We start from the raw sequence: 24,396 nt of genomic DNA, 5'->3' as shown, positions 1-24,396 counted from the left end.
AAGGTAGAGACAATACATTGTGGGATAATACTTTTGTTGAAGTAATGTTGCCTAGAAAACTTTCACTGCATTGTAACCATTAATAAAAATGAGTAGTAAGCATAAAGTATTGTGGCCACTAGAAATCCATGATGCATTCTGGGCTAGGAGTCACCAGCTAAATTTCCATTTGAATTCAATGAAGGGGATGGATGGTATCATTGCAAAGTTTAAACTGGAGATAAGCAATTACATGGATTCTCTGATGCATTGAGTTGTGCCTCCTGGCAAATGAGGGTCTGGCATTGTGATTTCTTCCTTAACTGGCTGAGTGTCCCTTCATTTTCCTGGCATAAGGTCATAGTACTGCAATTCCCTCTGCACAAGGCTTGACTCCAGTCTGCTTGTGGCAGCCAGGAGAAGGGAAGGTGTCATGGTTGTCTGATGGGGTGGGTTCAGCTGTCATCCTGGGAGTCACCTTCAGCACCAGGAGTCTTTCCAGCCACTGCTATCCTACCCTTCTCTGAAGGTGATGAGATTTTTATGATGCCCAGTAGGCTCAGTCAGACAGAGTAGGATGGCTTTTGAAAGAAAGGCTGTGAAATAACCCTGTTGCAGCTTTAAAGAGATTCTTGGACATTTTAACATCTTTTTTTATTATTATTTGTTACTCCATTAATCATTCAGTGCTATTAATATTTGAATTTCTGCCAAATGTGTGGTGTTTTCTGAAGCTCAAACGTAAACATCAAGAACTGCTGAAAGATGAACTAGACAAACATTTTTGCACTTAACTGTGCCAACTAGAACCACTATTAGGACCCCAACTAAAAATCTTAGGACAGCTGTTATGCTTGGAACAAGCTAATCTTCAACAGAGAAAAAGGATCACGTCCAGCTGTTTCTAAATTATTACAGATAATTCAGTGCATGGTTCCATACAGTGAACACAGAGCTGCTTGACTTACAGAGCAAAATACTAAAAAAAAAAAAATCTATTTGATGAAGCACAATGGAATAGTTTTGTGGAGTTTTTTAAGGTTTGAACAGAAACCATCAAGTGGGAAAAATGGGTTATATCAACTTTGTTGCAAAAGAAAGGTGCTTAGAACACAAGTTGATTTTTGTGTTCCTTTAAAAGAAATCTAACTCCTGTGTAAATGAGCTGAAATAATTTCCAAGCAAATTCCTTGCCTCTGGTTTATCATCAGCAGGTCTTTAAAGTTAAAAAGAGATATGCTTGTTCATTTAATCTGACAGACATTTACCACATATTCTTTCTTATGCTTCCAGAGCAAGGAGATAACTAGACAAAAGTATTTCTCAAGATTTGTATAAAGGAGATTTGAATTTTTCTAATGTCAGTGCAAATCAGAGGTCATTTTCTTGGAGCTGACAGAACTGCACAGACGTAAGGAAAAGCAATGAATTATAATTTCCAGAGAGCACTTCACTTTTTCCATGAACATATCCTTTCTCATCTCCCTTATATTTGTTGCATCATTGCAATCAGTGACAGAATTAAGGTTGTCCAAATTTTTCTACTAGGAACAAAACAAAAACAAACAAACAAAAATGCAGAGCACATTTGAAGGTTAAGATTTATGTACCTTTAATGTGATGGACAGTAATTGCCTGTTGCAGACCTTGGCCTTTCTGTTATCTTTCGCACAAAAGATTGCCTGCAAGAGAGAAAAATAAAATTGTGTGGTCAGAGGTAATTTTCTCTCATCTGCAGCTCCTTAGTTGTGACAAGGACAGTGTAGGAGGCAGGTCCAATAAAAGCACTGCTGGCAAGAAATTGTATTGAAGATTTCAGTATTTGGATTACAAGCCAAAATATATAAACATACACATGTTTTGCCTCTTAATATCTCTACCATTCATGGCAATGCTTCCACACTGGCTGTGCTTTCCAAAGTAGCTGCCCTTTGATGCTGTGCCTTCCCAAGCAGTCCAGCTGAAGTCACAAAGGGAAAAATCCCCTTAATTCCCTAGAAAACAACCTACCATCAACTTCTCCAGGTTCTTCTCACTTACTAAGAAATGGAGACAGAAGGATGACTGGTTTTTACCTCTGCTTGTTCAGCTGTGGAGACTTAAATTTGTTCAGATTTGCCGGTTCTTTCTCCTTTATTTCTAAGCTTGGGCCTGCTCTGCTCTGTTCCTGATTGCATCTCACAGCATTTATTTGGGGAAGGTGCATTTTCATGGGGGCACTGGCATTGCGCCAGCATCAAATCATGACATTTTTGGTTCCCTGACTGGGAAACCAATTCTGGGCAAGTGATAAGATGATAAGATGATAAGATGAAAACTGTGAGATGGGATCAAAAAGGAATAAGAGCAAAGCATGTAGCAGGTTATAAGGTAGATTGATGGTGAAAATCCAGAGGTAGAGGTTTAGTGTAGGTTATTGTTTTATGTAAAAGTGTGTTGAATGTAATTTTGATAATAATTTTAGAAATGTGTGTTCTCAGAGGCAAGGTGTGGACTGTCGTGGTTTGACACGGAAGTGAATTTTCTCAGGAAGTTGGGGTCAAACCGATCAGTGATCAGGTTTGGATATTGGCACTTGGAGTGACCACTGAAGGCATGGACAGGCCTCTGAGAACACAGGGGTTTAAAAGCAGAGAACTCCCAGGGTGACACTCTCTTTGGTTCCGGTCATCAGAGAGTGCAGACTCTCGGTGTTTCTTGGTGTTTCCCAGGTCCCAGTCCGGAGCAGGTTCAGATGGAATTCAGGAAAGGGAAAGAAAACAGTCCAGGGAAAAAAATTGGACTGCCTAGCTAAACTAACTAACAAGCAAAAGCAAGGGCAAAAGCAAAAAGCAGGAGTGAGAGCAAAGTGAAGCAAGCAAGCCAGCAAGCAAGCAAGCAAAACCAGCAAGCCCTAGTCTCTCTCCTAGACACTGACCGTGGTGGGAGGTGAGCCAGCTGATAACAAGACAAAACAAACCTTTACTTTTTGGAGCCAGTCCTGAAGGCACAAAACATAACATCAAGCATAAACAGAACACACGACTGGGGATACAAGCGCCATAATGTCACCCTAGGACATTCCACCCCTTATCTCCATATTGTCAACATACTACCAAACATCATGTAAAAACTTCATTAGGTAAAAACTTCCATCTTTCACTTACTCAGACACATTTCCTTCTATATCACTTGCTCAAACCTTTGACACCTACACATTTCCTTCTGTCTCATGTCTGTGTGGTTTAATGTACAAACAATGGCAGTAACATCCAGCAAACAGTGATATTTGCATATGAGCCTCACCCCACAATCAGATCTCCCTGAGGTACACATCGTGTTCTTCCATCTTTCTGCATTATCCACCATGTACAACCTGGTCTCTGAGCAAAGACAATCCCACAAATGGGTTTGTTTGTACTCGAGGCAGAATTGATCCACACTGTCTTCCCTAACAAACCTCTGATATGTGCCACTGGGACTTTATCTCCATCTACTATATTCAGGGACTCAGACTGGGCAGGACCTGCTCGATTGGTGGAACCTCGGGTGTTAGCTAACCAGGTGGCTTTTGCTAAATGCTGCTCCCAGTTTTTGAAAGATCCCCCACCCAATGCTTTCAAGGTGGTTTTTAACAGTCCATTGTACCTCTCTACCTTGCCTGCAGCTGATGCATGGTAGCAGATATGGTGCACCCACTCAATGCCATGTTCCCTAGCCCAGTTGTTGATAAGGCTGTTCTTGAAATGAGTCCCATTGTCTGATTTAATCCTCTCAGGGGTACCATGCCTCCAAAAGACCTGCTTTTCAAGGCCCAGGATGGTGTTATGGGCTGTAGCATGAGACACAGGGTAGGTTTCCAACCATCCCGTGGTGTCTTCTACCATTGTGAGCATGTAGCACTTGCTTTAGGGGGTTAAAAGCAAGAACTCCCCGGGGGACGCTCTCTTTGGTTCCGGTCATCGGAGAGTGCAGACTCTCCCCTGCCCAGCCATGGCTGGGTGGGAGAGGGGAAGCCATGCGGCCTGGAAGAGGTAGGCCCAGGGTGTGAAGGGACTGGAACTGGGCCAGCCCCCTGTGGACGGAAGGGTGGAGAGAAACAGAGATGCCTTTGTTCCCCCCACCCAGAGGGAAAGAGACAGAGAGCCTAACGGCACCTGGAATTTGCCAGCAAAGGAGAAGGAGAAGGGGGGGATGGTGCCCAGCCTTGGGAGTTGGAGTTCTGGGCCAAGATTTCAGCCATCTGGGGAGTCCAAGATTTTTAACCCTTTCCTGAGAAATTAAAGCTTGGGGACTGTGGTCCCAATATGAAAAAACAGAACTGTTGTTTCTTTTGGTCTTTGGCAAAGCATCCTTAAAGGAGCCCTATGAGCAGTCTGTCCATGCACGGTGGTGAGAGCACTGTGACATGGAAAGGAGAGTGTCACACTGGCAGATTTTCTCCGGGCAATGCCATGTGTGACATGGAAACACAAGAGGTGACAACTGTGCTTCCTGGGGGTCTATGGTGCAAGAGAGGCTCCTCTCTCCCTTGAGGACTGAGTATTGATTATCTGAAGGGTGATGACTTGACTGAGGGTCCAAGTTGTGTCTCACTGTGGTTTGTTGGAGTTTGGGTGGGGGGAGGAGGAACGTTTTGGAAGGTTTTCATTCTGGATTTAGTGTGTGTCTTTTATCATAGTAATAGCTTAATAAAGTTCTTTCTCCTTTATTTCTGAGCTTGGGACTGCTCTATTCTGTTCCTGATTGCCTCTCACAGCATTTATTTGGGGAAGGTGCATTTTCATGCGGGCGCTGGCATTGCGCCAGTGTCAAACCATGACACCTTGATATATGCTTTTTTTTCAGGTTTTTTTTTTTTTTTGGTGAATATATAAATACAGCCATTTACTTTTTACATAGGAATAAGCACTTGATATTTATTGTTGGTATTTATTATGTTAATTAGAATGACTGCCAAACTCATTTTGACTACAGAAATGCAAACTTTAAAAGGATACCTTTGAGTAATGGTTTATACTGAATATCACCTGATTTTTTTTCTGAATTTGTCCATAGTAAAAGAAGTGAAAAAAGTGAAGCATATAAGTAAGTCTAAGAAAGATCACTGGAAATAAAATTGAAATGGGGGATGCAGGATAAGTTTACTGCAGTGATGTCACCCTGCTTATCAGATAGGAAAATTTAGATGAGATACAATCTAAATGTTAAAGGTTTTCTAATCATGTGAAGAACATGCTGTTTATAGGTACACAAAAAGAAAGAGAGCTTCCTTTGACACCAGGTACTCATTCCTCACATTGTTTTGATTTTAGAAGTCTGAAGTACAGAACTAAAATACTGGATCATGTATATTTTGTATATGCTGAAGCTTTGCTATAAACTTTCTCACTTGTAAGAGATCACACCAAAGTTTCATAATGATGAATACATAGTCTGTTTCCATTACCTCTGTATCTTGGATAAATAAATCACTTTACAACATATCTGATTAATAATTAACACATGCAGAGCCTTCCTGGAAAACTGTAGTCTGCAGCTTTCTGTTCAGATTTCTTTCTGATTGCTAACTGGAGGTACTACATCTAGAGTAAATGAACATTTGCTGAGAAAGTGAAAGACAAAAAGCCTCAAAAAAAGCTTCTAGAGGCACAAAAATGAAGCTCAAAATTCAGATACTGCTCTTATATTGCATTGCCAGTGAAGTTTCAATGGCAAAACGCCTTAAATCTAGAAGAAATTTCCCTGAAGGACTTTACTCTGTACAAGACAGCGGTTCTGCTAAGTGGAACAGGATTAAAAGGAGTCTGTATCAGGGGAGTTCCTGCAGGATACGAGGCTGTTGCACAGGAAGAGATGATGACTGCAGCTTTACCATTGTCTCCAGAGCAGCTATATGTTACTGTGATCAGTACTGCACCTCAGGCTCTCCTGGGCCTGTAGACTGCTGTACTGACTACTGGGATGTCTGCAACCACCCCGCGGAGCCCACCAGGTCAGAGGAGCCTTGGCCGCCTCCAGCAGGGGGTAAGTAGAGAGAAAATGCTCAGTTGGCTTTAGTGCATCACAGTGAAAATATACATAGAAATAGAATCCTGAAAATGTGCCTAAAAACATAGTGGACAAAGACACTGAGGATGAAACTGGGGTGAGAATTATACTTGTTGTTATTTCTTTGTCTCTAGGACATTAGGACAATCAACACTGATTTGATTATATTTCTCTTGGACAGAACCTCTGTTTTATTTAAAACTTCTTAAATAACCTCATTGGGCCAAAATTAGTGTAAACTCAAAAATTTCAGTAGGGTTTCACAGATTAATATGAGATGAACAGCAAGCTCTAAATATATGTGTCTATTAGTACAAACAAATCATCAACGAAACTGAAGGTTGTCCTGAATGATAGTGGCCTGAGATGTTCTGCAATGCTTTTGATTTAGCATAGGTTTCATGTGGGACACTTTTTCTGGCGATAGCTCAGGTGCAGGACTAAATGAAGGGATGTGCTTAGAACAAGGAGTAGGTGAAGGGATGTGCTTAGAACAAGGATTTGTGGCGTATTTTAGTTTCTTACTAGTTAGTACTAAAGATTGAAAAAAAAAAAAATTCAACCATCTGGCCCTTCCTTGGCCAAATCTCTGATGGTGAAGAAAATTTCGTATTGCGATTTTAAGACTATGTAGCTTCTTACTACCAGTACACCAAATCTGGCCAAAGATGTAGAGAATGTACCAACATTTCAAAAGCCTAAAATTAACAAAAGACTACTATGACTTTTTAAAATTAACTGTCTCTTTGCAATAACCTTGCTGCTTGCAGTTCAGCACACAGAACACAAGCTCTTCAGGAGCCTGTGCTCTTAGGTGTAAAATAGTAATTCTTCAGTGGGTGTTTTGAATCTGATGCTGAATTTATTTACTATGAATGATAATATATTTTCTAAAAAAATAAAATACATTAAACTGCCTTCAGTACTTGGAAGAAACTGGAACTGTATTGCTGACTTTCAACTAAATAATTGAACTGTATTGCTGACTTTCAAGCATACTGCATAAAACCAATTAATACAATAGTAGCAAGAGTTTTCAGTAATTCACTTGAAGAATTATTTTATTTTCACACATCTATATGTTATGTTGGCAGGTTGTTATAAAGATGGCCGATATTACGGAGATGGAACAATAATTAAAGACAACTGCAATTCCTGGTAATGTTTCAGAGAACAGCAAATTGAATTTTATCTAGCATATGTCATGAAACAGGAATTAAGGTAGAGAGCATCTTTAAATTCATATTAAACATGTAATCAAATCAAAATGGCTGCAAAAGTAGTGCTAAGTATTAAGGTTTTGTGGAGGTAGATTACAGTCAACTTAGAAGAACAGCAAGAGGGAAACTGGAATTTCTAATCAAGATATGAATATTAGACTATTCAAATCTCTTCCTCACTGGCCTAATTCTGTTCCTGCTCAGTCAAACCTGAATTGAAATGGTTTCAGTCTAGACCTGGGCATTGTCCTGAATGCAGATCTAACAAACATAACACATATCATTAAACTTAATAGACTCCTTCCCTCTTGTTCTTTTTTTTTTTTTTTTCTAATGGGTTATGAGAACTTATATTAACCTGTAAGGAAAGGATATAGTTATAGTTAGTTATAGTTATAGTTTTAGTTAGTTATAGTTATAGTTATAGCTATAGTTATAGTTATAGTCATAGTTATAGTTACAGTTACAGTTACAGTTATAGTTATAGTTATAGTTATAGTTATAGTTATAGTTATAGTTATAGTTATAGTTATAGTTTAGTTATAGTTATTTATGTAGAAAAGTGTTGAATTGTTTGAGCACCCCTTTCTCTGCCTTGTGACAGAAGCAGACAGTGCAGACAGGGGAGCTTTGCTGTCAGCCCTGGCAGTTGGCTGCCTGAGCTTTGCCTCTCCAAAAACCAACCCTACCCTGGAGTGACTGGAATCCCAGGGCTCCAGCCCCACCCAAATAGGGCTGGAGCTCCCACTGTGCTGACTTTAGCCCAGGGTCCTTGGAGCACAATGTCTGGGGCCACAAAACCCTTTCTGAGTTGCCAGAGTAAAACTTCCTCAAAATATCATATTTTTTCAGCATCATCATCATCAACATTGCATTCTTTGGTTTGGTCTCACAAAAATGGAAGCAAAATGTTTCAGATATGACCTTTCTCACAAACTGTAAACCTTCCCACCTTGTTCCAACTCATTAGACGGTGAAGTAGGAAGAAATGATGCTATGTTTTCATAAACACTCTGTGACAATTATATTGTTCACACTTTTTTCGCCTCCATCTGCTTTCTGCTGTTAAAGTGCATATTTTTCCTTTGACAATTCTTTTATTTTTGTTCAATTATATTCTTGTCCTTTCAGCAAATGTTTCAACAGTCTCTGGAAATGTTCAACAAACATATGCCTTGTTCGCCAAGACTTAATTCAGCACATCAATTCTGGAGATTTTGGGTGAGAACCCTTTTATTTTAAAGTTTTGTTATGCATCACAGTATTGCTCATTCTGTGTATGTGCAAATAACAAGGTATGCAGTCTTCCCCACCCCTTCTTTCTCCAAATACATTACAGCAATTTGACAGTAAGTATGCATTTGTGAAACTTTCCAAATCACTGGCAGATTATAAAGCTTTAAATGGAAAGATACTGAACATCTCATGCTGGTAAGAGAACATCTGCTGTAAACATCTATCTAAAATATTCTCCAAATTTAGAACAATTTCTTTTCTCTCAAAACAAGATTTGCATCATCTTCCCCTATTCTTCACTGTGTTTATTACTTGGGATAGATATTTAAAGTAATTTTTTTTTCTACTCCCTTGAGAGCACTGTTCCATGTAACAGGAGTCTAGGTAGCACTGGAAGTGGAGAAGATATGTGCAATGGGCATCAAGTTATCAGAACTTGGGGGGCTTGGTGTTTTTCTTGCTAGCAATCTCATTCCCCTGGCTAGTGCACAGAGACTGGGGACCCTGGTACTGGATCTGTGCCTTGGGAGCCTGCTGGCTGGTTACAGACAGGGATGCAGGGGCAGCCTCCCTAGGATCTGGGGTGCCAAATTCACCAATGAAGCCTTCCCAGATTTCAAGCTGTCATCAGTGCTGAAACATTTTGTACTTCATGGGAGACATTTAAAGCAACTGAATTAGGATAAACAACCAAGTTAGGCCCCTGGAGCCTGGCCCTGTCTATTGTCAGTGGTGACCAATGAGATTTGTCAAAGGGTGATGGGTGAGATATGACTCAACTTCTCCATGTGCATGCACTTTTCACTGACCACATTGCAAAGTCAGTCCACCTGAGAGTAGCAAGGGAATACTTAGAGAACCATGGGGAGCCCTTCTCTCACAGTGGTTATGGTATAAAACTCAGGCAGAAGGTGTCAGCTGGGCTTTTTGCTGGGTTCAACAGTATCTCTCTGCTGGTGCACCAGAGCTTGAAGGTGCACTGCAACTCACAACACAAGACTGCTAGTTCTTTGTGGGAATCTGGGCTGGAGCATGATTTGAGCATAACTTCAAGAGAACAGCAATGTTTTGACTGAGTGTCTTGTTTGCCAGTACTACTCTGAAGTATTGCATGCTCATGTCCTGCAGGCTGAAGTGATGCTGGCCCCAAATCACCACTATTCATATTCTGCTGTGTTGCTCCATCTGCACTTATCTGCAGTGGAAAAGCCAATAATAAATATTTTCTCATGCATATTGAATGCAAGTTTTTGAAATGCAATTTCAAAAATTTATTTCTTGAAGCTTTTGCTAGTTGTACTCTTAAATAAGCAATGTGTTAATATGAGTGTTATCTCTAACCTGGGTCTTGCTTTTTGGCTTTCATCTGTGAGGAAGATGGAAAGCTGACAACTACAGTCAGTTCTGGGGAATGACAGTGGAAGAAGGTTTCAAAAAGCGCCTGGGCACCTTCCCTCCATCTCATTCTTTGCTGAATATGAGAGAAGCTCCTGTAAGTGTCATGTACACTTGTTAATTTTTTAAAATAACTTTGTCACATGCAAAAATAAATGTGGACAATTATAAGAGTATGGTTCAGGGTTTTTTCACTAAATGTTTCCATGTTGAATATGATGTTCCTGGAACATTCTGTAAGTCATAGAATGTCTGGCCCTATTGACAGAAATCAAATAAGAAGGAACAAAAGAAAATCCTAATCACTGTGAAGCTCTGCAGCAATATTAACTTATCATTGTAGTTTACTTCCTTAAGAGAGCTCCATATTAATTCCATTTAGCTTCATTTGCTAATCATTGCACACACAGCTGTAACCACAGAAAAAATACATCTGGGCATAGTTCATTCAGGCGAACAGCTGAGACTAAACAGCAATCTTTGACAGAAGCTGTGAAAGCTCTTTTTGGCTTTTGAACAAATGGACAGCAAAATTATGGGAATCATTGCAAAATGAAATGGTTCTCTACCACCAGCTTTCTAAACCCCTTGGCCATGGCAATTCTCAAGCTAAATTAAATTTCCTATCATTTATTTATGCTGAAATTAGCTCTGCATCAAAGCAAATATACTTTAAGTTATGTACGTTGGTTAAGCAATTTAAGAAAAAATAGAAGTTATCAAATCCAGAGTGATTTTTCCAATGCTTTGGATCAGTTACTTTTTTTCTTTCTTAGAGGACACAATTTATGGAATTCGCAGACCAAAAATCTCCTACCTAACTAGCTCACCAGAGTGAAATTAGAAGTGAAAGTATAAATAGATAGATCCAATGTTTGCAAAGGTGTTAAATATAACAGGTGTTTATCTTTGCATTCAATATAGCTCAGGCAAGTGATGCCATTTCATTATCTATTAGAAGTCAATTTTTGATGCTTGTTTATGTGTTGTGGTGTTTCGACAATCAAAATAAAACTTTCCAAACAATATTAAAGGCAGTAATATAAAGAGCAGTTCTTTAATAAAGCCTTCAGGTGCACAAAATACCTTTGTGCATGCCCAATATGGGATTTCCACAAATTTTGCAAGTTTAATTAATTAATATATCTAGCAAGTACATCCTATAGGAGATCAGTTGCCCTGGTAACCACCTTTGGGCCTGGCCCTTGGAGTCTCTCCAAGGGGTTCTCAGCTATATATTTTGTTATGTCTCCTGTGTGCTGGTGCAAAACATAGTGTTCTTGTTAGGAATGCTTTTCTTAAAAATAAGACTATTTATTTAAACAGAATTTCAAGAAGGTGGCATAAATATGTGAGAAAGGGTAATCTACTATTCTGAAGTGTGAGAAAACATGAGAAATTATACAGCTGTATATTAAAAATCTACAAAGCTGCATATATAGATATACTTTGGGCATCAGTGGCTGAAAGATTTCCACATGATAGAAGGCCCTGTGTACTAAGTAGAGAGCTGCCACTTGAGTGGGTTTTGGGGAAAGAGGGCATGGCCTCTGCAATAATTTGAGCAGTCCTAACCCTTGTGCTTGATTCAGACCATTCTTGGTTACACACAATATCAGCTCCCTGCACCAGAATGGTGAGGCATTGGGCTTGGGCCCAGATTGGCCAAATCAATCAAAATTACACTCTGAAGGTTTGCCAGAGCAAGAAATGGACAGTAATTAAGCTTTGGAGTTTTGCCTCATAGGATTTTCTGGACTACTTTTTGCAGACAAAGAAGTATTATTTCACTTGAAGATGGCAGGTCAAAATAAGACAATGGCATAAAAGAATTTAATATTTAATATGTGTCTGCCTTAAGTTAACAGCGAACTGCATTGAGGCTCAAAAGAGTTGGATTGATTTGTTGTTTTTGGCATTTTCCTTGAGGGATACAGTGTGAAGCTTATATAGCACAGGCAAAAAAAGGATGTCACGTACCCAGCCTAGAGATTGACATTTCTATTGCTAGGTATCTAGCTAGGTGAGACAAACCCCACCCAGGAAAACAGGAAAGGGAAGGTTTCAAGAAGTTCTTTATGATACTTCCTTTCCTCCATTCAGTTTGTAGTAGCTGTTTACTCAGTAGTCCTGCATTACATCCAGCTTATTGAATCATTGTTATTAAGCTTCCTGCAGTTACTTTCACTGCTACACTTCTTACAGCCTTTGTTCCACAGATACATTTCTCAGTCATATTTTCTCTGTCTGCTGTTTTATGAAGTCTGTGAGCCACAACCCAACTCCCTTTGGCACTGACAGATACCCAAGGAGATTCAATGCATTTTTCTCCAGAAATTCAACTTGGCACATTCATGCACTTAGTCATCATGAGACTTCCTTACATGTTGATGGAATCACATACCTTTCACAGGATTCTAGGAAATCCTTCTACTTAAAAAAGCTAAAAATATGAAATAGTACTCTCCGTATGACTTTCTCAGGTTCTGCAAAATTCTTAGGGAAGTCACAAACTTCCTGAAGTTGCTCATAGAACTTCTAAAAGTTCTGCTTTTAATAAAAGACTTTACCTACTCAACAAGGTGATACTTTTGTCTGGAAGGGAAGTTTGTCATGATGGTACATTAGAACACCCAAAAGGCAATGATATGGAGCAAGAACCAAATCTGAACTGAGGACCCTTTGTTGCACAGTATGGCTAGACCTGAGTATAGACCAAAGCTAAATGCACCACTAAAACTGTTTGACTCCTGACAAAGCTGAAGCTCCTCCATCTGAGAAGGCATTTTTCACTGCAGGAGACAGTGCAATCATTCTTGAAGTTCCATGTAGCAAAAAATAGTTTCAACACCTTTAAAAGCATTGTGATGTGCTTTTGGTGGTACTCTGTCAGCACCAGTCCTGGCAAGAGGTACATTGCAATGGTAAGGTCTGCACCCCCAGCAAAAAGGAACACACCTGAGTGCCATCTTACAAGAAGATGAAATACATAATTCAGTAATAAGGCACCATTTTTTCTCTAAATATCAATAAACTCATAAAAACAATTGGAAAGTGGACAAAGTACACCCTCTGTTCCACTGGTATATGGCTTTTCACAGTAAAAACCCTCAGCAGTTGTATTTCTCTTGCAAATTGAAGGTCCTTCGTGCCCATTTGGTCTTCACAAAGCAATTGATGTCCAGGATCTTTCTGCTACATTAAAAAAAAATTGCTTTCCCTCAGGGAAGCTATTTCCACATTTGCAAATTCAGTTATCTTTGGCCTTTTCTCTCTTATTGGTCATCTTTTCTGAAGAAGTCATTGTTGAAATTTGAGTGCTCTTTTATGTCCTCTTACCTTCCTGCTTTGGCCAGACTGCTAACTTCACTGCAGAGAGTACATATAAAGGTTTAAAAATAGTTCACCATTCATTTTGCTGATTGCCTTGTGCTGTCTGATGCTGGTCCATGGAGCATACATTGAGAAACAGTTGTCTAGACTTGGTATTTGACACAGACTAGTAGTACTTCTCAATATCAGGGTAGAAACTTTTTCAGAAAAAAAAAACCCCAATGTTTCCGGCTATAGATCAGTCCTGTATTTCTAAATGGCAAGGCTGAGGGTTAATGAGGAATTTGCTCCAGGATTTACAATATGAGGCTAATAAATACATTGACAGTGGGTTAGGAATACATAAAGTAATACATTGTCAAGACTGGAGATCTTTGTGGAATTTTGCTTTTCTCATTGGCCTCATTTGTAATGAAGCATCATAATGAGCATTGTAAGCAGCCATTACCCACGTAATTGTGCTAAACATTTGCCAGATTTTGCTTTTTACTGGTTGGTAGTGAACAGTCTCATCATATAAAAGAAAATCTATTTGTCTGGGATTTCTCCTGTATGTTTCATCTTCAAAGTAAATCTTGAGCTAGTGCTTACTCACTAATAACGAACATAATGATAATTTGTCAAGTTATTATTTAAATTAGTTGCTGCTTCCTGAGTATCACTTGATGTTGCAAGTCCCATGTATATAATACTCTGAAAAAACAGTCTTTGACACTGATTAATCAAAACACTGAGATTAATATTTTAGCAAGTTTTAAAAAAATTTTTGGCCTTGTATGGGTGGAGGTGAGACTTTCAAAATCATTGAAGTGACCTAACAGCTTGCAGTATTCTTTCATGGATTCAGGACTCGCAGTCTGCATCTAACCTGCCTAACCTAGAACCACTGGGTCTGGGAATACACACAGACTGTACCAATTTGCCTGTTGGAGTTGTGCCCCAGCCTAATGTCAGATAAAGACCTGAGATACAAGCTTCTTTTTTCCTCACCCACTTTTTCTCAGCTGGGGATTCTCTGTGGCAAATCCAAGTGTACAAGCTGGATGGAGGTGCCGCTGTTTCACAGTGTACACAACAAAGTGATCTTGATACAGGCAAAGGGCTAAAATTTGGTTCTCCAAAGAGTCCTAAAATAGTTTGAAAGAACTGGCCTCAAACGTTTAAATTATCTTAGCAAAAGGTATGATTTATGCTTATAAATCACATAAACAATTTAGAAAAATGTTTTAGCAAGGGTACCCAGAATTTAAACAGGATGGAAGCCGTCGTGCTTCACAATTTCAGCTTGCTTATGAGAAAGAAACATCAGTGAGTATTTTGCTTAGGAACAGATTATCTTATTTTGTATATTGTATTTCCGTCTGGAACTGAGGTTATCAACAATTTTTTGAAACAGACTGATTGCATGGCCTAATATTGCAATTTTCTGTGGCCATTCCTATTTCCTTGCACAGCATAATCCATCATTCCATTAAGTTCAACAGTAAAAAAAACCAAATGGGTCAATGGGTCAATGATTTTGATATGTTGAACAAAGAGCAGATTATTAGCAGTTGTACCAGATGGCTCTTGTATATGCAAATATTTGTTCAAAGCTTGGAGGACTTTGGAGGGGGACATAAATTAAGGCTGAGAGATGAAGGTGCCAGAAATAGCTGGCCAAATTGCTTTAGGGAGCAGATATGAATTTTCATGAATTCACTATCAGATTGAAAAGCAGAAGAAAAATCACTGATTTTTATTCTAGAAAGGGAATAATTGCTTCAGACTGAATAGCCTCTATGTAAAAGAAAAATCAATGATACACTGTACTGATTCCTCTCCCACAGTGACTGAAATTTCTTACCTACAGCCACGTGTCTAGGAGAACAGGGTAACAGGTATTTAACTTCACTGCTATTTGTAGCAGAGGGCTTTTCTTTCCAAAAATGCCAGCTGGGTCACACTTAGCAAATTTCATAGTGAATTATTGTTTGAGATAAAAATCAGAGAAGAACTGGTCAGGTTATTCACGTTGGCAGTCTCGAAGCTCAGCTTTTCAGCTCAGCTAATGGAGTGCCAGAGCCCTCCTGCTCTCAGGGGTCTGCAGCACACAGCCATGGGGAAACCACCACAGAGTTGCTCAGGAAGTCATAGGGGCCAATGCTTTAGGTTTCCTTAGTCTAAAACTTAAGAATTTTACAAACAAAATTACACTAAAATTTACGATAAAAATAGGAAATTTAGCATAAACAGATCTTCTACATTTTGTTTTAGGGAAAGTCACTTCCAGAAGAAAAGTTTCCTGCAATCTTTTCAGCCACTTATGAGTGGCCTGAGTGGATTCACGATCCTTTGGATCAGCGAAACTGTGGAGCATCCTGGGCTTTTTCAACCGCAAGTAATATTTCTTTTTACTCCCTTTGAAAGTATCAGTGATGTTAGGTGTGTAATGAAAATTGTGGTAGTTAGTTACAAAATAATATCAACTTGCTTTTCACCTTTTATTACCAAATAGGAACATTTAAAATTGCTGCAATTTTTCCTCTATATTGTCCCAAAATCTTTAAATGTCAATCTAAGCTGCAGCACTTTGCTTTTCATAAAATTGTGTAACATAAGCATGCGATCAATCTTTCTGACTTATTTGGCCAGTGGGTCCTCACAGGTGCAGTTTTCTGCAACTGCTTCTTTAAATCACATCAGTAAGAGAAGGAAAGGAGCTTTTAGGTCAGCTAATCCCAGCTCCCTGAAAAAAACAGACTGAATGTGCTCTTTTTCTGATGTATCTTATCCACTGCAATTTTAAAAAGAGAAAACCAGGAGAGCTTTTAACAGCTCTTTTAACAGATTACTACAGAGATGGACAGAGATCACTGAGGGAAAGACTTTGTGCAGATATTGTGTCTAATTTTTCATTTCCATAAACAAATATTTTTATTTTAATTCACATAATTATTTTCAAAGCTATATAGTGTGAAATGCCTTCACATGTTGTTTAGGTGCATCTAACATTTTCAGTCTGAGTATTCAAGATCAGTTGTTGCTCAATGAACAGACAAGCACTGCTGAATAATTTTTTCCTATCATGAATAATTTCTGTAAGTATTCCAGAATTTTACAATAAAAGGCTTTTATACCTATGAAAATCAATTCATTATCATAGGACAACTCCCAAAAGCACAAAATATAGTTGTCACCTGATATCAGCAAACTTTCTTTTCTGAAGTCTTCCTCAGAGTTCACCAAAGTTAGTATTGATTTTGACTGGGATTTAGATTTCAAGAGATTTAAAAAAAAAAATTATTTTACAAATCAAATATGCGGGGCTAAAATTAATACAAATAAAATTTAATCATAGGTAATGACTTACAATGAAACTTAATGATTGCTGCATTATCATTTGATAAAGAAAGTAAAAGCACCTTAATTTCACCCATAACTTAGTTAACCTAGTCTGCCTTTAAATCAGTTCACAAATATGTAAGTACTAAGAATCATCATTATCTGATTGAATTCAGATAAAGTATCTATGTCTGAGGAATAATTTTGTGTAACAAGGGAATGAGGTGTAAAGAGTCCTACATTTACACTTCAATATGAACATCTCCAAATATTTTTTGTAATAAAACCAATATATATTTTCAGTCTTGAATTTTCTTCTTCATAGGACTGCTCTTTTTTTTTTCTTTCTCCTCACATAAATGAAAGAAAGGTTGAAAAGAAAGTAAAGAGATTTGGGGATTCAGCTGCAGAAAGCTGGGAAGCATTTGTTTCTTCTGCTGAAGACAACCAGATGTGAATATGCATTTACAAACACGATACAGACAATTATGCAAATGTCTCATCTGATATTTAGATATTTGTCACTTTATAATAGCCAGTAAATCTAGGAATTTGTCATATAACAGCAAAGTTGCTCATGATGCTTTGGAGTTTCACAATCCTCTCTCACAAAAGTCTGGACAGATTATATCAATACTGTTTAGTGAAGATATCTGCACACACAGAAAATATTGAGGTTGTATTTCTGTCCCTCTTTCACAAAAACAAATGCAAAGTTGTGAGTAATTACTTGATTTTAATAACAGAAAATTTATTTTCAAACAGGTGTTGCAGCAGATAGAATAGCAATTCATTCAAAGGGTCAGATCACAGACAACCTTTCTGCTCAGAACTTGATCTCTTGTGATACCAGGAATCAACATGGATGTAATGGTGGAAGTATTGATGGTGCCTGGAGATATCTGAAAACACATGGGTAAATATTATATCTGTCTGTTTAGATTATTTTAAATTGAAACCGTTGTTTAATTTGCAATAAGACGATACTGTAAATGTACTTAAAACGTCTGTGTTTTTTGAGATACAGGCTCTTCATTTGAAACAACCTTGAGTAAGCAGCTAGTTACATGAGACATCATTGTGAATATTCAAAAGAATCAAATGTCTTTTCTCTATAAAGCAACTTGTACTCATCTCATTCCAAGGCTCCAGAGTGCAACACTCTATTAAAGACTGTACCTAGATCCCTCTTCCTTCAGATCACACTAAGCAGAGTTAAGAGCTATCAAATTCCCCATGAAAACCTAGAACCTTTAAAATGGGATATAATCATTCATGGAATGATGAAATTGTTTTGGTTGGAACTTTGGAGGTGACCTGATCCAACATTCTGCTCAAAGCATGACTTTAAAATTAGATCAGGCTATTTAGGCCATTTCCCTGGACACATTTTGAGTATCTTCAAGGATGGAGTTTCCACAACCTTTCTTGCAGCAGGTCACTTTTTTGACTTATGATCAAACACCTTTTTCTTATATCAGCATATTCCTTGGTAGAACCTGTGACTGGTACCTTCCTTCCAGCTTTTCACTGTGCATCTCCAAGACTTTTGTTCTGTCTTCTCTATGCCTCTTCTTATGTAGCTGAAGACAAGAATGATATACTCTGTTGGCTTTCTCTTCTCTAAACTGAAAAAGTCCAGCTGCCTCAGCTCCAGTCCCCTAAGTGCCTTCCAATGGATTTACTCAGTTTGTCAGTGTCTTTCCCAGGAAACACATAAGTGAAAATATAGCTCCATCTGCTGAGTTGTAATTTGAGGGGGAGATTAATTTTTCACAATGTCTTGGTTATGTTCTTGGTAACACAGCCCAGTATTGAGCGTCCACATTTGCCAAGAGGGTTCACTGCTCACCTACATTCAACTTTCTGTTTCTAAGGATCTCATGTCCTTCTCTGTTAAATGACTTTCTACACAGGCAGTGCCCTGACAGTACCTGGGCAGTTCTGGCTCAGAGGCAGGATTTGCCATCTGTTTTTATTGAAATTCAGGATATTTCTGTCAGGCTCATTTCTTCAGCCTATTAACACTGCTCTGAACAGCAGCCATGCATACTAATCACTCCCTAAAAGTTTTACATTCTTCACAAACTTGCTAAAGGTGACTTACATCTGTCTGTCCAGATTGTTAATAGAGAAACAGAAGTGTTGCTTTTGTGTTGTCTCCTGGGGAATGCCATTAATAAACGGACACCAGTCACTTTGGTCTGTTGACCTTTCAACATGCCAGTCCACAATTGACCTTGTAAGCAATTTACCTAATCTAATAAACTAGAGGGACACCACAGAAACCTATGCTGAAAATGTCACTAAAGACAAGCTAAATGATAGGTACTGCTTTCCTTATTCTCTATGGAGCCAGTCATTTCATCGTGGTCGGACTGTCTCACCATATCATCATTACCTGTCATGGGAAGTCCACACATCCTGCTTCCAGTCCTCTCCTTGAAGTTTGTATGCCTGGAAATGGTTTCCAGGAAAAGTTCAATAACTGCATTTTAGATACCATATAATTAAATTGTGCTGTTTCTCACATTACCAGACTTTTTTTATCCTTTCTCTTCCATACTAAAATCGTATTTCCTGTCTTGCTTTCACGCAATCTCATCCCTTACTCTGATATACCTGAAATTGACTGATGGAGTGATCTCAGGTGTTCTCTCTGTCAACTTTTCATTTTATTTATAACACAAACAAACAAACTAACCATGTCAAGAGCAAAAGAATGTCAGACATGATAGTGTCATAGTTGACATGGCATTCTGGGGATCCAGGAGACCTGTCACACCATACAAGTGATAATTCTGCTTTCCGCAAGTGTGTCAAAGTATTTCTGATGTGACAAGGACATTGTATTGTTATGGGGGGAGTTTACTTCAAGTGCTCCTCTATCTTTTTCTCTCAGGGTTTCAACAGTAAACCAGCTTTCATTTAGGTTTTAAGAAGGAGATCCTTCAGCTGAGTGATTAGCAAAGGCCCCTCAGCACCTCAGGAGCTAAGGGAAAAAGCTTCATTAACGAAGAAACGAAAGTTATAACTGGACATTTTAATTGTAAGCACTTTTTAACTGCAATACTTTTCTGTAACTAGAAGAACATTCTCATTTTACTCAGTAGCTCATGTTTTTGGAGAGTAATTGCAACTCTTTCTCTTTAGACTGTTTTCTTGCCAGTTAAAAACAGGACCACAAGAATTGCTGGTGTAGATATGAGAAGTGAGAATAATTTTTATGAGCATTATCTCTACAACAGTTGGACCATGTTATTTTTAGAGGAAAAGCTGTAAAGAATGCAGCAATAGGACAATCTCCTGGTTTTCTATTCCCTCTGTTACCCCTGTACAGGCACAACTACCATGAACCCCATTATAATAAAATTCTTCCTATGCCAGAACGTAGTATTATTTTGACCTTAGCACTGTGATTAGTGACATGGCCTGTTATGCAGAAGCAATTTAAGTATAGAAGACTTAGCTTATTTTTAAAAGAAAAGCAAGGCAGGCTGAAGCTCTACAAGGCACTTCATTATCAACCTAGCTATACCTTCCCAGGAGCTTGTTCTAGTGTGAATGCAATAACATTATGTTTGACCTGACTGAGTAGCAGCGTGACAGTGGTGTGCTGAGCAGGATTTCTGACTGATGTGAGCCTGAAAACATAGAGCCACAGCACCTCAGTTCACACAGCACACCTGTGAACTGTCTTTTCACCTCCACACTCCCAAGTACTTGCTTATTGCTCAGCCTCGTATTATTCACCAGCCTCTTGGAACTGATCATCTCAGTGAAAAATCTGAAGGGCAGTTGTGAAAACCATAATGAATTTTTGGAAACTATCTAAATATCCAACAAATCTCAGCAATCCAGAATTAGTTTCTTAGTCATTTATTATGCTTTTTGTTGCCATGGAGCTAGCTCCAACACGTACAACATCATTGTGCTATGAGAGACCTGTGCTTGCTACCCATTTTTATCCCTGATCATTGATTTGTCATCAAAGTACTACACATAAAAGTATTCCTACTTACCTATTTTTATAAACATTTCTACATTCTGCTTTTCTTTCCTCAAGTTCAAATTAGATTTCAAAACCCATTCCAACATTTCCAGACACAAATAAACACATTCAGTGAAATATCCAAATAGCTTTAGAACAGATACTAGAAGAACACATGGAGAGCACTCTGGGTCTGAAAAGTGTCCATCTAGCCCAATGTTAAGTCTCTGACAGTACCCAAGAGAAAATAATATCAAGAACAACAATTAAAAAAACAAAAGAAAATTTTGATTCATTTGACTCATAATTTAATCAGTTATTTAATCAGTTTTGTAGCTAAACCCCATAATCCATAACCTTTTACCTGTGACAATGAAAAAAAAAATGGAAATGTATGGCCTACAAGTTAGAAGTGTCTTTTGAATGAGCCCTGTCAAATAGTTTTTGCTTCCATATACTCTCAGGTGACTTATTTTTAGGAATCGTTATATTACAATCATTGTGTCATTATCTCCATACACTGCAATAGGGAGAAAGCACATTGATTTTCTCTGGGGCCTTGTAAATTATCACAGCAGGCGTTCAATGCTGTTTAAAGTTTCTGCTGTTTTGATTTCTGGAGTGTGCTCAGCTCAGGTTTTTGACAGATGTTCAGAAAAATCAAGTGCTGGCCTAAACTATCCCCAGTGAAGACAGAAAAAGATTTCCATAAAGCTCAAGGAAGCTAGGCCAGTGCTGAGATTTGACTTTTCAGAATCACTAAACACCCAATTAACAGTGAAATCTGCTGTAAGTGGAGCTGAAACACTGTTTAAATATCACTTTCTCTTTGTATTCCTCGATTAATTAAAGAATAAATATGTATTTATTACTAATTATCATTAAAGTGCTTCAGTTACAAATCATAATTTGGGAGAAATAAGTGTTCTTGGAAGCATCTATTCTAACTAATAAGGAAAACAAAAAGGTTATATTCATCAAGAATGAGGAAGAAACACTTCATTTTCAGGTGGTATAGGAGTTAGACATGAATGTAAATAGTGCTTCCAATCACAATAGGGCTTAATCTGATTTGTACCTGGGGCTCTTGGCAGCTGTAGGGTATGAGAAAGATGTTATTGTTATTAGCCAGCTTGCAAATAACATAGTCTAATGTTTAGGATTATTTTCTTATCTCACAAGTCAAATATATAAATGCAATGAATCCACAAAAATTTCATTAGATTGAACACACAAACATGGCTTCAAACGAATTCTGTCAAGAATGTATGAACACACTACAGAGTTTTCCTGGTTGGCCCTGGATCCTGCTTGTTTCTAACATTATTTTTGTATATATGTATCTATATTTGTGCATATAAACCTATTCTGTTTTTCTTCTATGACTCTTTTGGAAGGTTCTTTTCCTTGAAGTGTTTTTAATGTTTACTGTTGTGCTGATGCTTCAGCACATATGACATTATGCTTCAGCACATATGAAATTGTGCTTCAGCAGAAATCTGTTCAATTGTGTTAATCAAGGCTGCAGAAACTGTGGTTGGTGAAAAGATTCAGATGTGACTGTGACTCAGTTCAGAGATCTTACTGCGATTACCACACAGCTCCAGTGTGCTACTGTGTGTATGTGGTCTACTTTGGGCAGAAATAAAAATATATTCTCAGATTTTCTATCACCAAATGTTAATGGTAAAATTCTATGTCTTATTCAAAACAGCTGAAGCTTATACGGGCTTATCTTGTAAAACTCCTGACAGCTAAGTATACACTGGAGTAGTTATACTCCATATTGTGTAGAAATATAGTTTTGAGTTCCTCAGGTTCAGAAAGTCCAGTATAATTGATGAGCTACTTAAATACAAATGCTTTTTATAGGACTGACTATTTTAAAGTATTCTGTTTCAGTAAAATATTTAATTATGCTCTGTAAAAGAAACCCTCTTGTAGGCCTGCATGGCATTAACTCAGAAATTTGTATATTCTTTCAGAAATGTCTATCAGTATTCCACGTATTCCATTTCACAAGCTATTTTTGATAAATGAAGCCAGCCCATTGACAACATTGGTAATTTATTGATCTTTTTCAGTGTGAACTTTCATGCATCATTAATAAGATGAATGTACCAGGTGACAATTACTAAACACATTTTTTACCCCATCTCTCTTTGGAGAAGGGTGGGGAGAGGACTACTGTAATGGAAACTTAATCATAAATATCATGTATATCAATTGATGGAAATGCCATCCAGCTGAAGATATGCCGTCCACATTTCTGAAGAATATTACATGGAAAACGACAGTTGCAAAATAATTAAAAGTTTGATGTAAAATGGCAAAAATTTTTGAGCGAGCTTCTTATCGACTCTTTTTTTAACTACCTGAACAGGGTTGTATCATATGCTTGCTATCCATCATTTTGGAACAAACACCTGGGGCCATCAGCTGAAAGTCAGTGTTATGTGTCAAGTGAATATGGAAAAAACCATACAAATGGGCCATGTCCCAATGCTTTTGAAAAATCCAATCGGTTATACCGGTGTGCCTCTCACTACAGGGTGTCCTCAAAAGTAAGTTCATGAAATTCATCTGTTGTCTCAATGATTTTACTCCTTTGAGGTTTGATTAAAATATGTTCACTTAACTTCAAGACTAGAGCTCTGAATTTTCCTTTATGTTGCCCTTGAATTTTTCTATGAGTTGAAATTCTTTATAGTTTCTCAGTTGTACCTAAATTCTTTAAAGTTGATACTTTGTAGTCCCATAGAAATAGAAAAGAAAGTATGGAGTCATAACACTGCAGTTGTTCTTCTTAAACATGTTTCTGAAGGTTTTGTTAAATTGGTAAACCAAATATTCTCCAGCAGAAATATGAGTACAAAGGTATATTTATACTATATATATGTGCACACATTAAATTAGTATGAGTTTTAATTTTACTTAATAAATGTAATCTTCCCTTGCTCTCTGTTGCTTCTCTCACCTCCTCTCAGGAAACTGATATAATGAAAGAAATCAAGGACAGAGGACCAGTGCAAGGTATGGTAAGTTTGAAGGATGATAACATTATTGAAATAGTTAGACTGTGCAATGACCTTGTATCAAAATATTAGAAAATGCAAATTATATGTGAAGAAACCAGTCATATGCACTGTAGCTCATCCAGGGACATTTGGTGAGTAAATAGTGGCTCTGAAGGCAGCATGACTGCATCAGAGCCTGTAAAGAGTAAAATGACCTTGTGCTGGATATGTTGAACATTTGTGCAAAATCTGTGTGCAGGAAATATCTGTGCCTTTTTTCATGATAGTTCTTTGGTCATTGGTGAAATAGCAATTTGTGGCCGTGCAGGTGGAATTAAATGTTAGCCAAACTTGGTTCTGTAGGGCTGGGGTTGATTACCCCACAGCTAAGGCCAGCCCACCAGACCTGCTCTCATCTGAAGGTAATACTGAACTATGTGGGCCTTCCAGCAGATCATTCAGTACTGAAATACCCCAGAATTTCTTACTTCAGAGACCAAATGCTCTTGTTGATGCCTACCAGTTTTGAATTTTTCTGCTGAGCTCTGCAGTGAAGACCTCTCAGCTCTGCAATGAAGACCTCTCAGAGGTCAGAAAAAAAGAGATTTCAGCATTGAGTAGGGAACTGCGAACATTTTTTTTTACCCTGCATACTGTCCATTTGTGGCCATGTGTGGTGCTGGCACCAGCTGAAAATGCAGATTCCTGCTCACAGCCCAGGCCAGTGTTACTAGAGAGATTGATGGATATGGGGCTTGGGATGATGGAGAAAAGTCATAGTGCAGGATCTCCACCTCTCTTGGACAGCTGGCTGATGCAAAATCAAAGAATTTTACTTCAGGGGACTTCTGCATTTCTACTGCCTTTAATT

The 24,396-nt window shown here is 38.2% G+C and overlaps 1 protein-coding gene across 1 annotated transcript in view; it reads left to right on the top strand.

Moving 5' to 3' along the window:
• Positions 1-5,538: 5,538 nt before the first annotated feature.
• TINAG (tubulointerstitial nephritis antigen) overlaps positions 5,539-24,396 on the top strand; it is a 35,032-nt gene continuing 16,174 nt past the window's right edge. Inside the window, exons 1-8 of the mRNA XM_053938579.1 lie at positions 5,539-5,985; positions 7,104-7,167; positions 8,361-8,450; positions 9,843-9,957; positions 15,450-15,573; positions 17,283-17,433; positions 22,892-23,072; positions 23,496-23,541. Of these exons, the coding sequence (XP_053794554.1) occupies positions 5,616-5,985; positions 7,104-7,167; positions 8,361-8,450; positions 9,843-9,957; positions 15,450-15,573; positions 17,283-17,433; positions 22,892-23,072; positions 23,496-23,541 (1,141 nt within the window). The 5' untranslated portion in view covers positions 5,539-5,615. The remainder of the gene's footprint in view (positions 5,986-7,103; positions 7,168-8,360; positions 8,451-9,842; positions 9,958-15,449; positions 15,574-17,282; positions 17,434-22,891; positions 23,073-23,495; positions 23,542-24,396) is intronic.

The sequence above is a fragment of the Vidua chalybeata genome, chromosome 3 (genome assembly GCF_026979565.1).
Source record: "Vidua chalybeata isolate OUT-0048 chromosome 3, bVidCha1 merged haplotype, whole genome shotgun sequence".
NCBI lineage: Eukaryota > Metazoa > Chordata > Aves > Passeriformes > Viduidae > Vidua > Vidua chalybeata.
The sequence above is the reverse complement of the archived record's forward strand: the minus strand, read 5'-3'. Positions and strand labels throughout refer to the sequence as shown.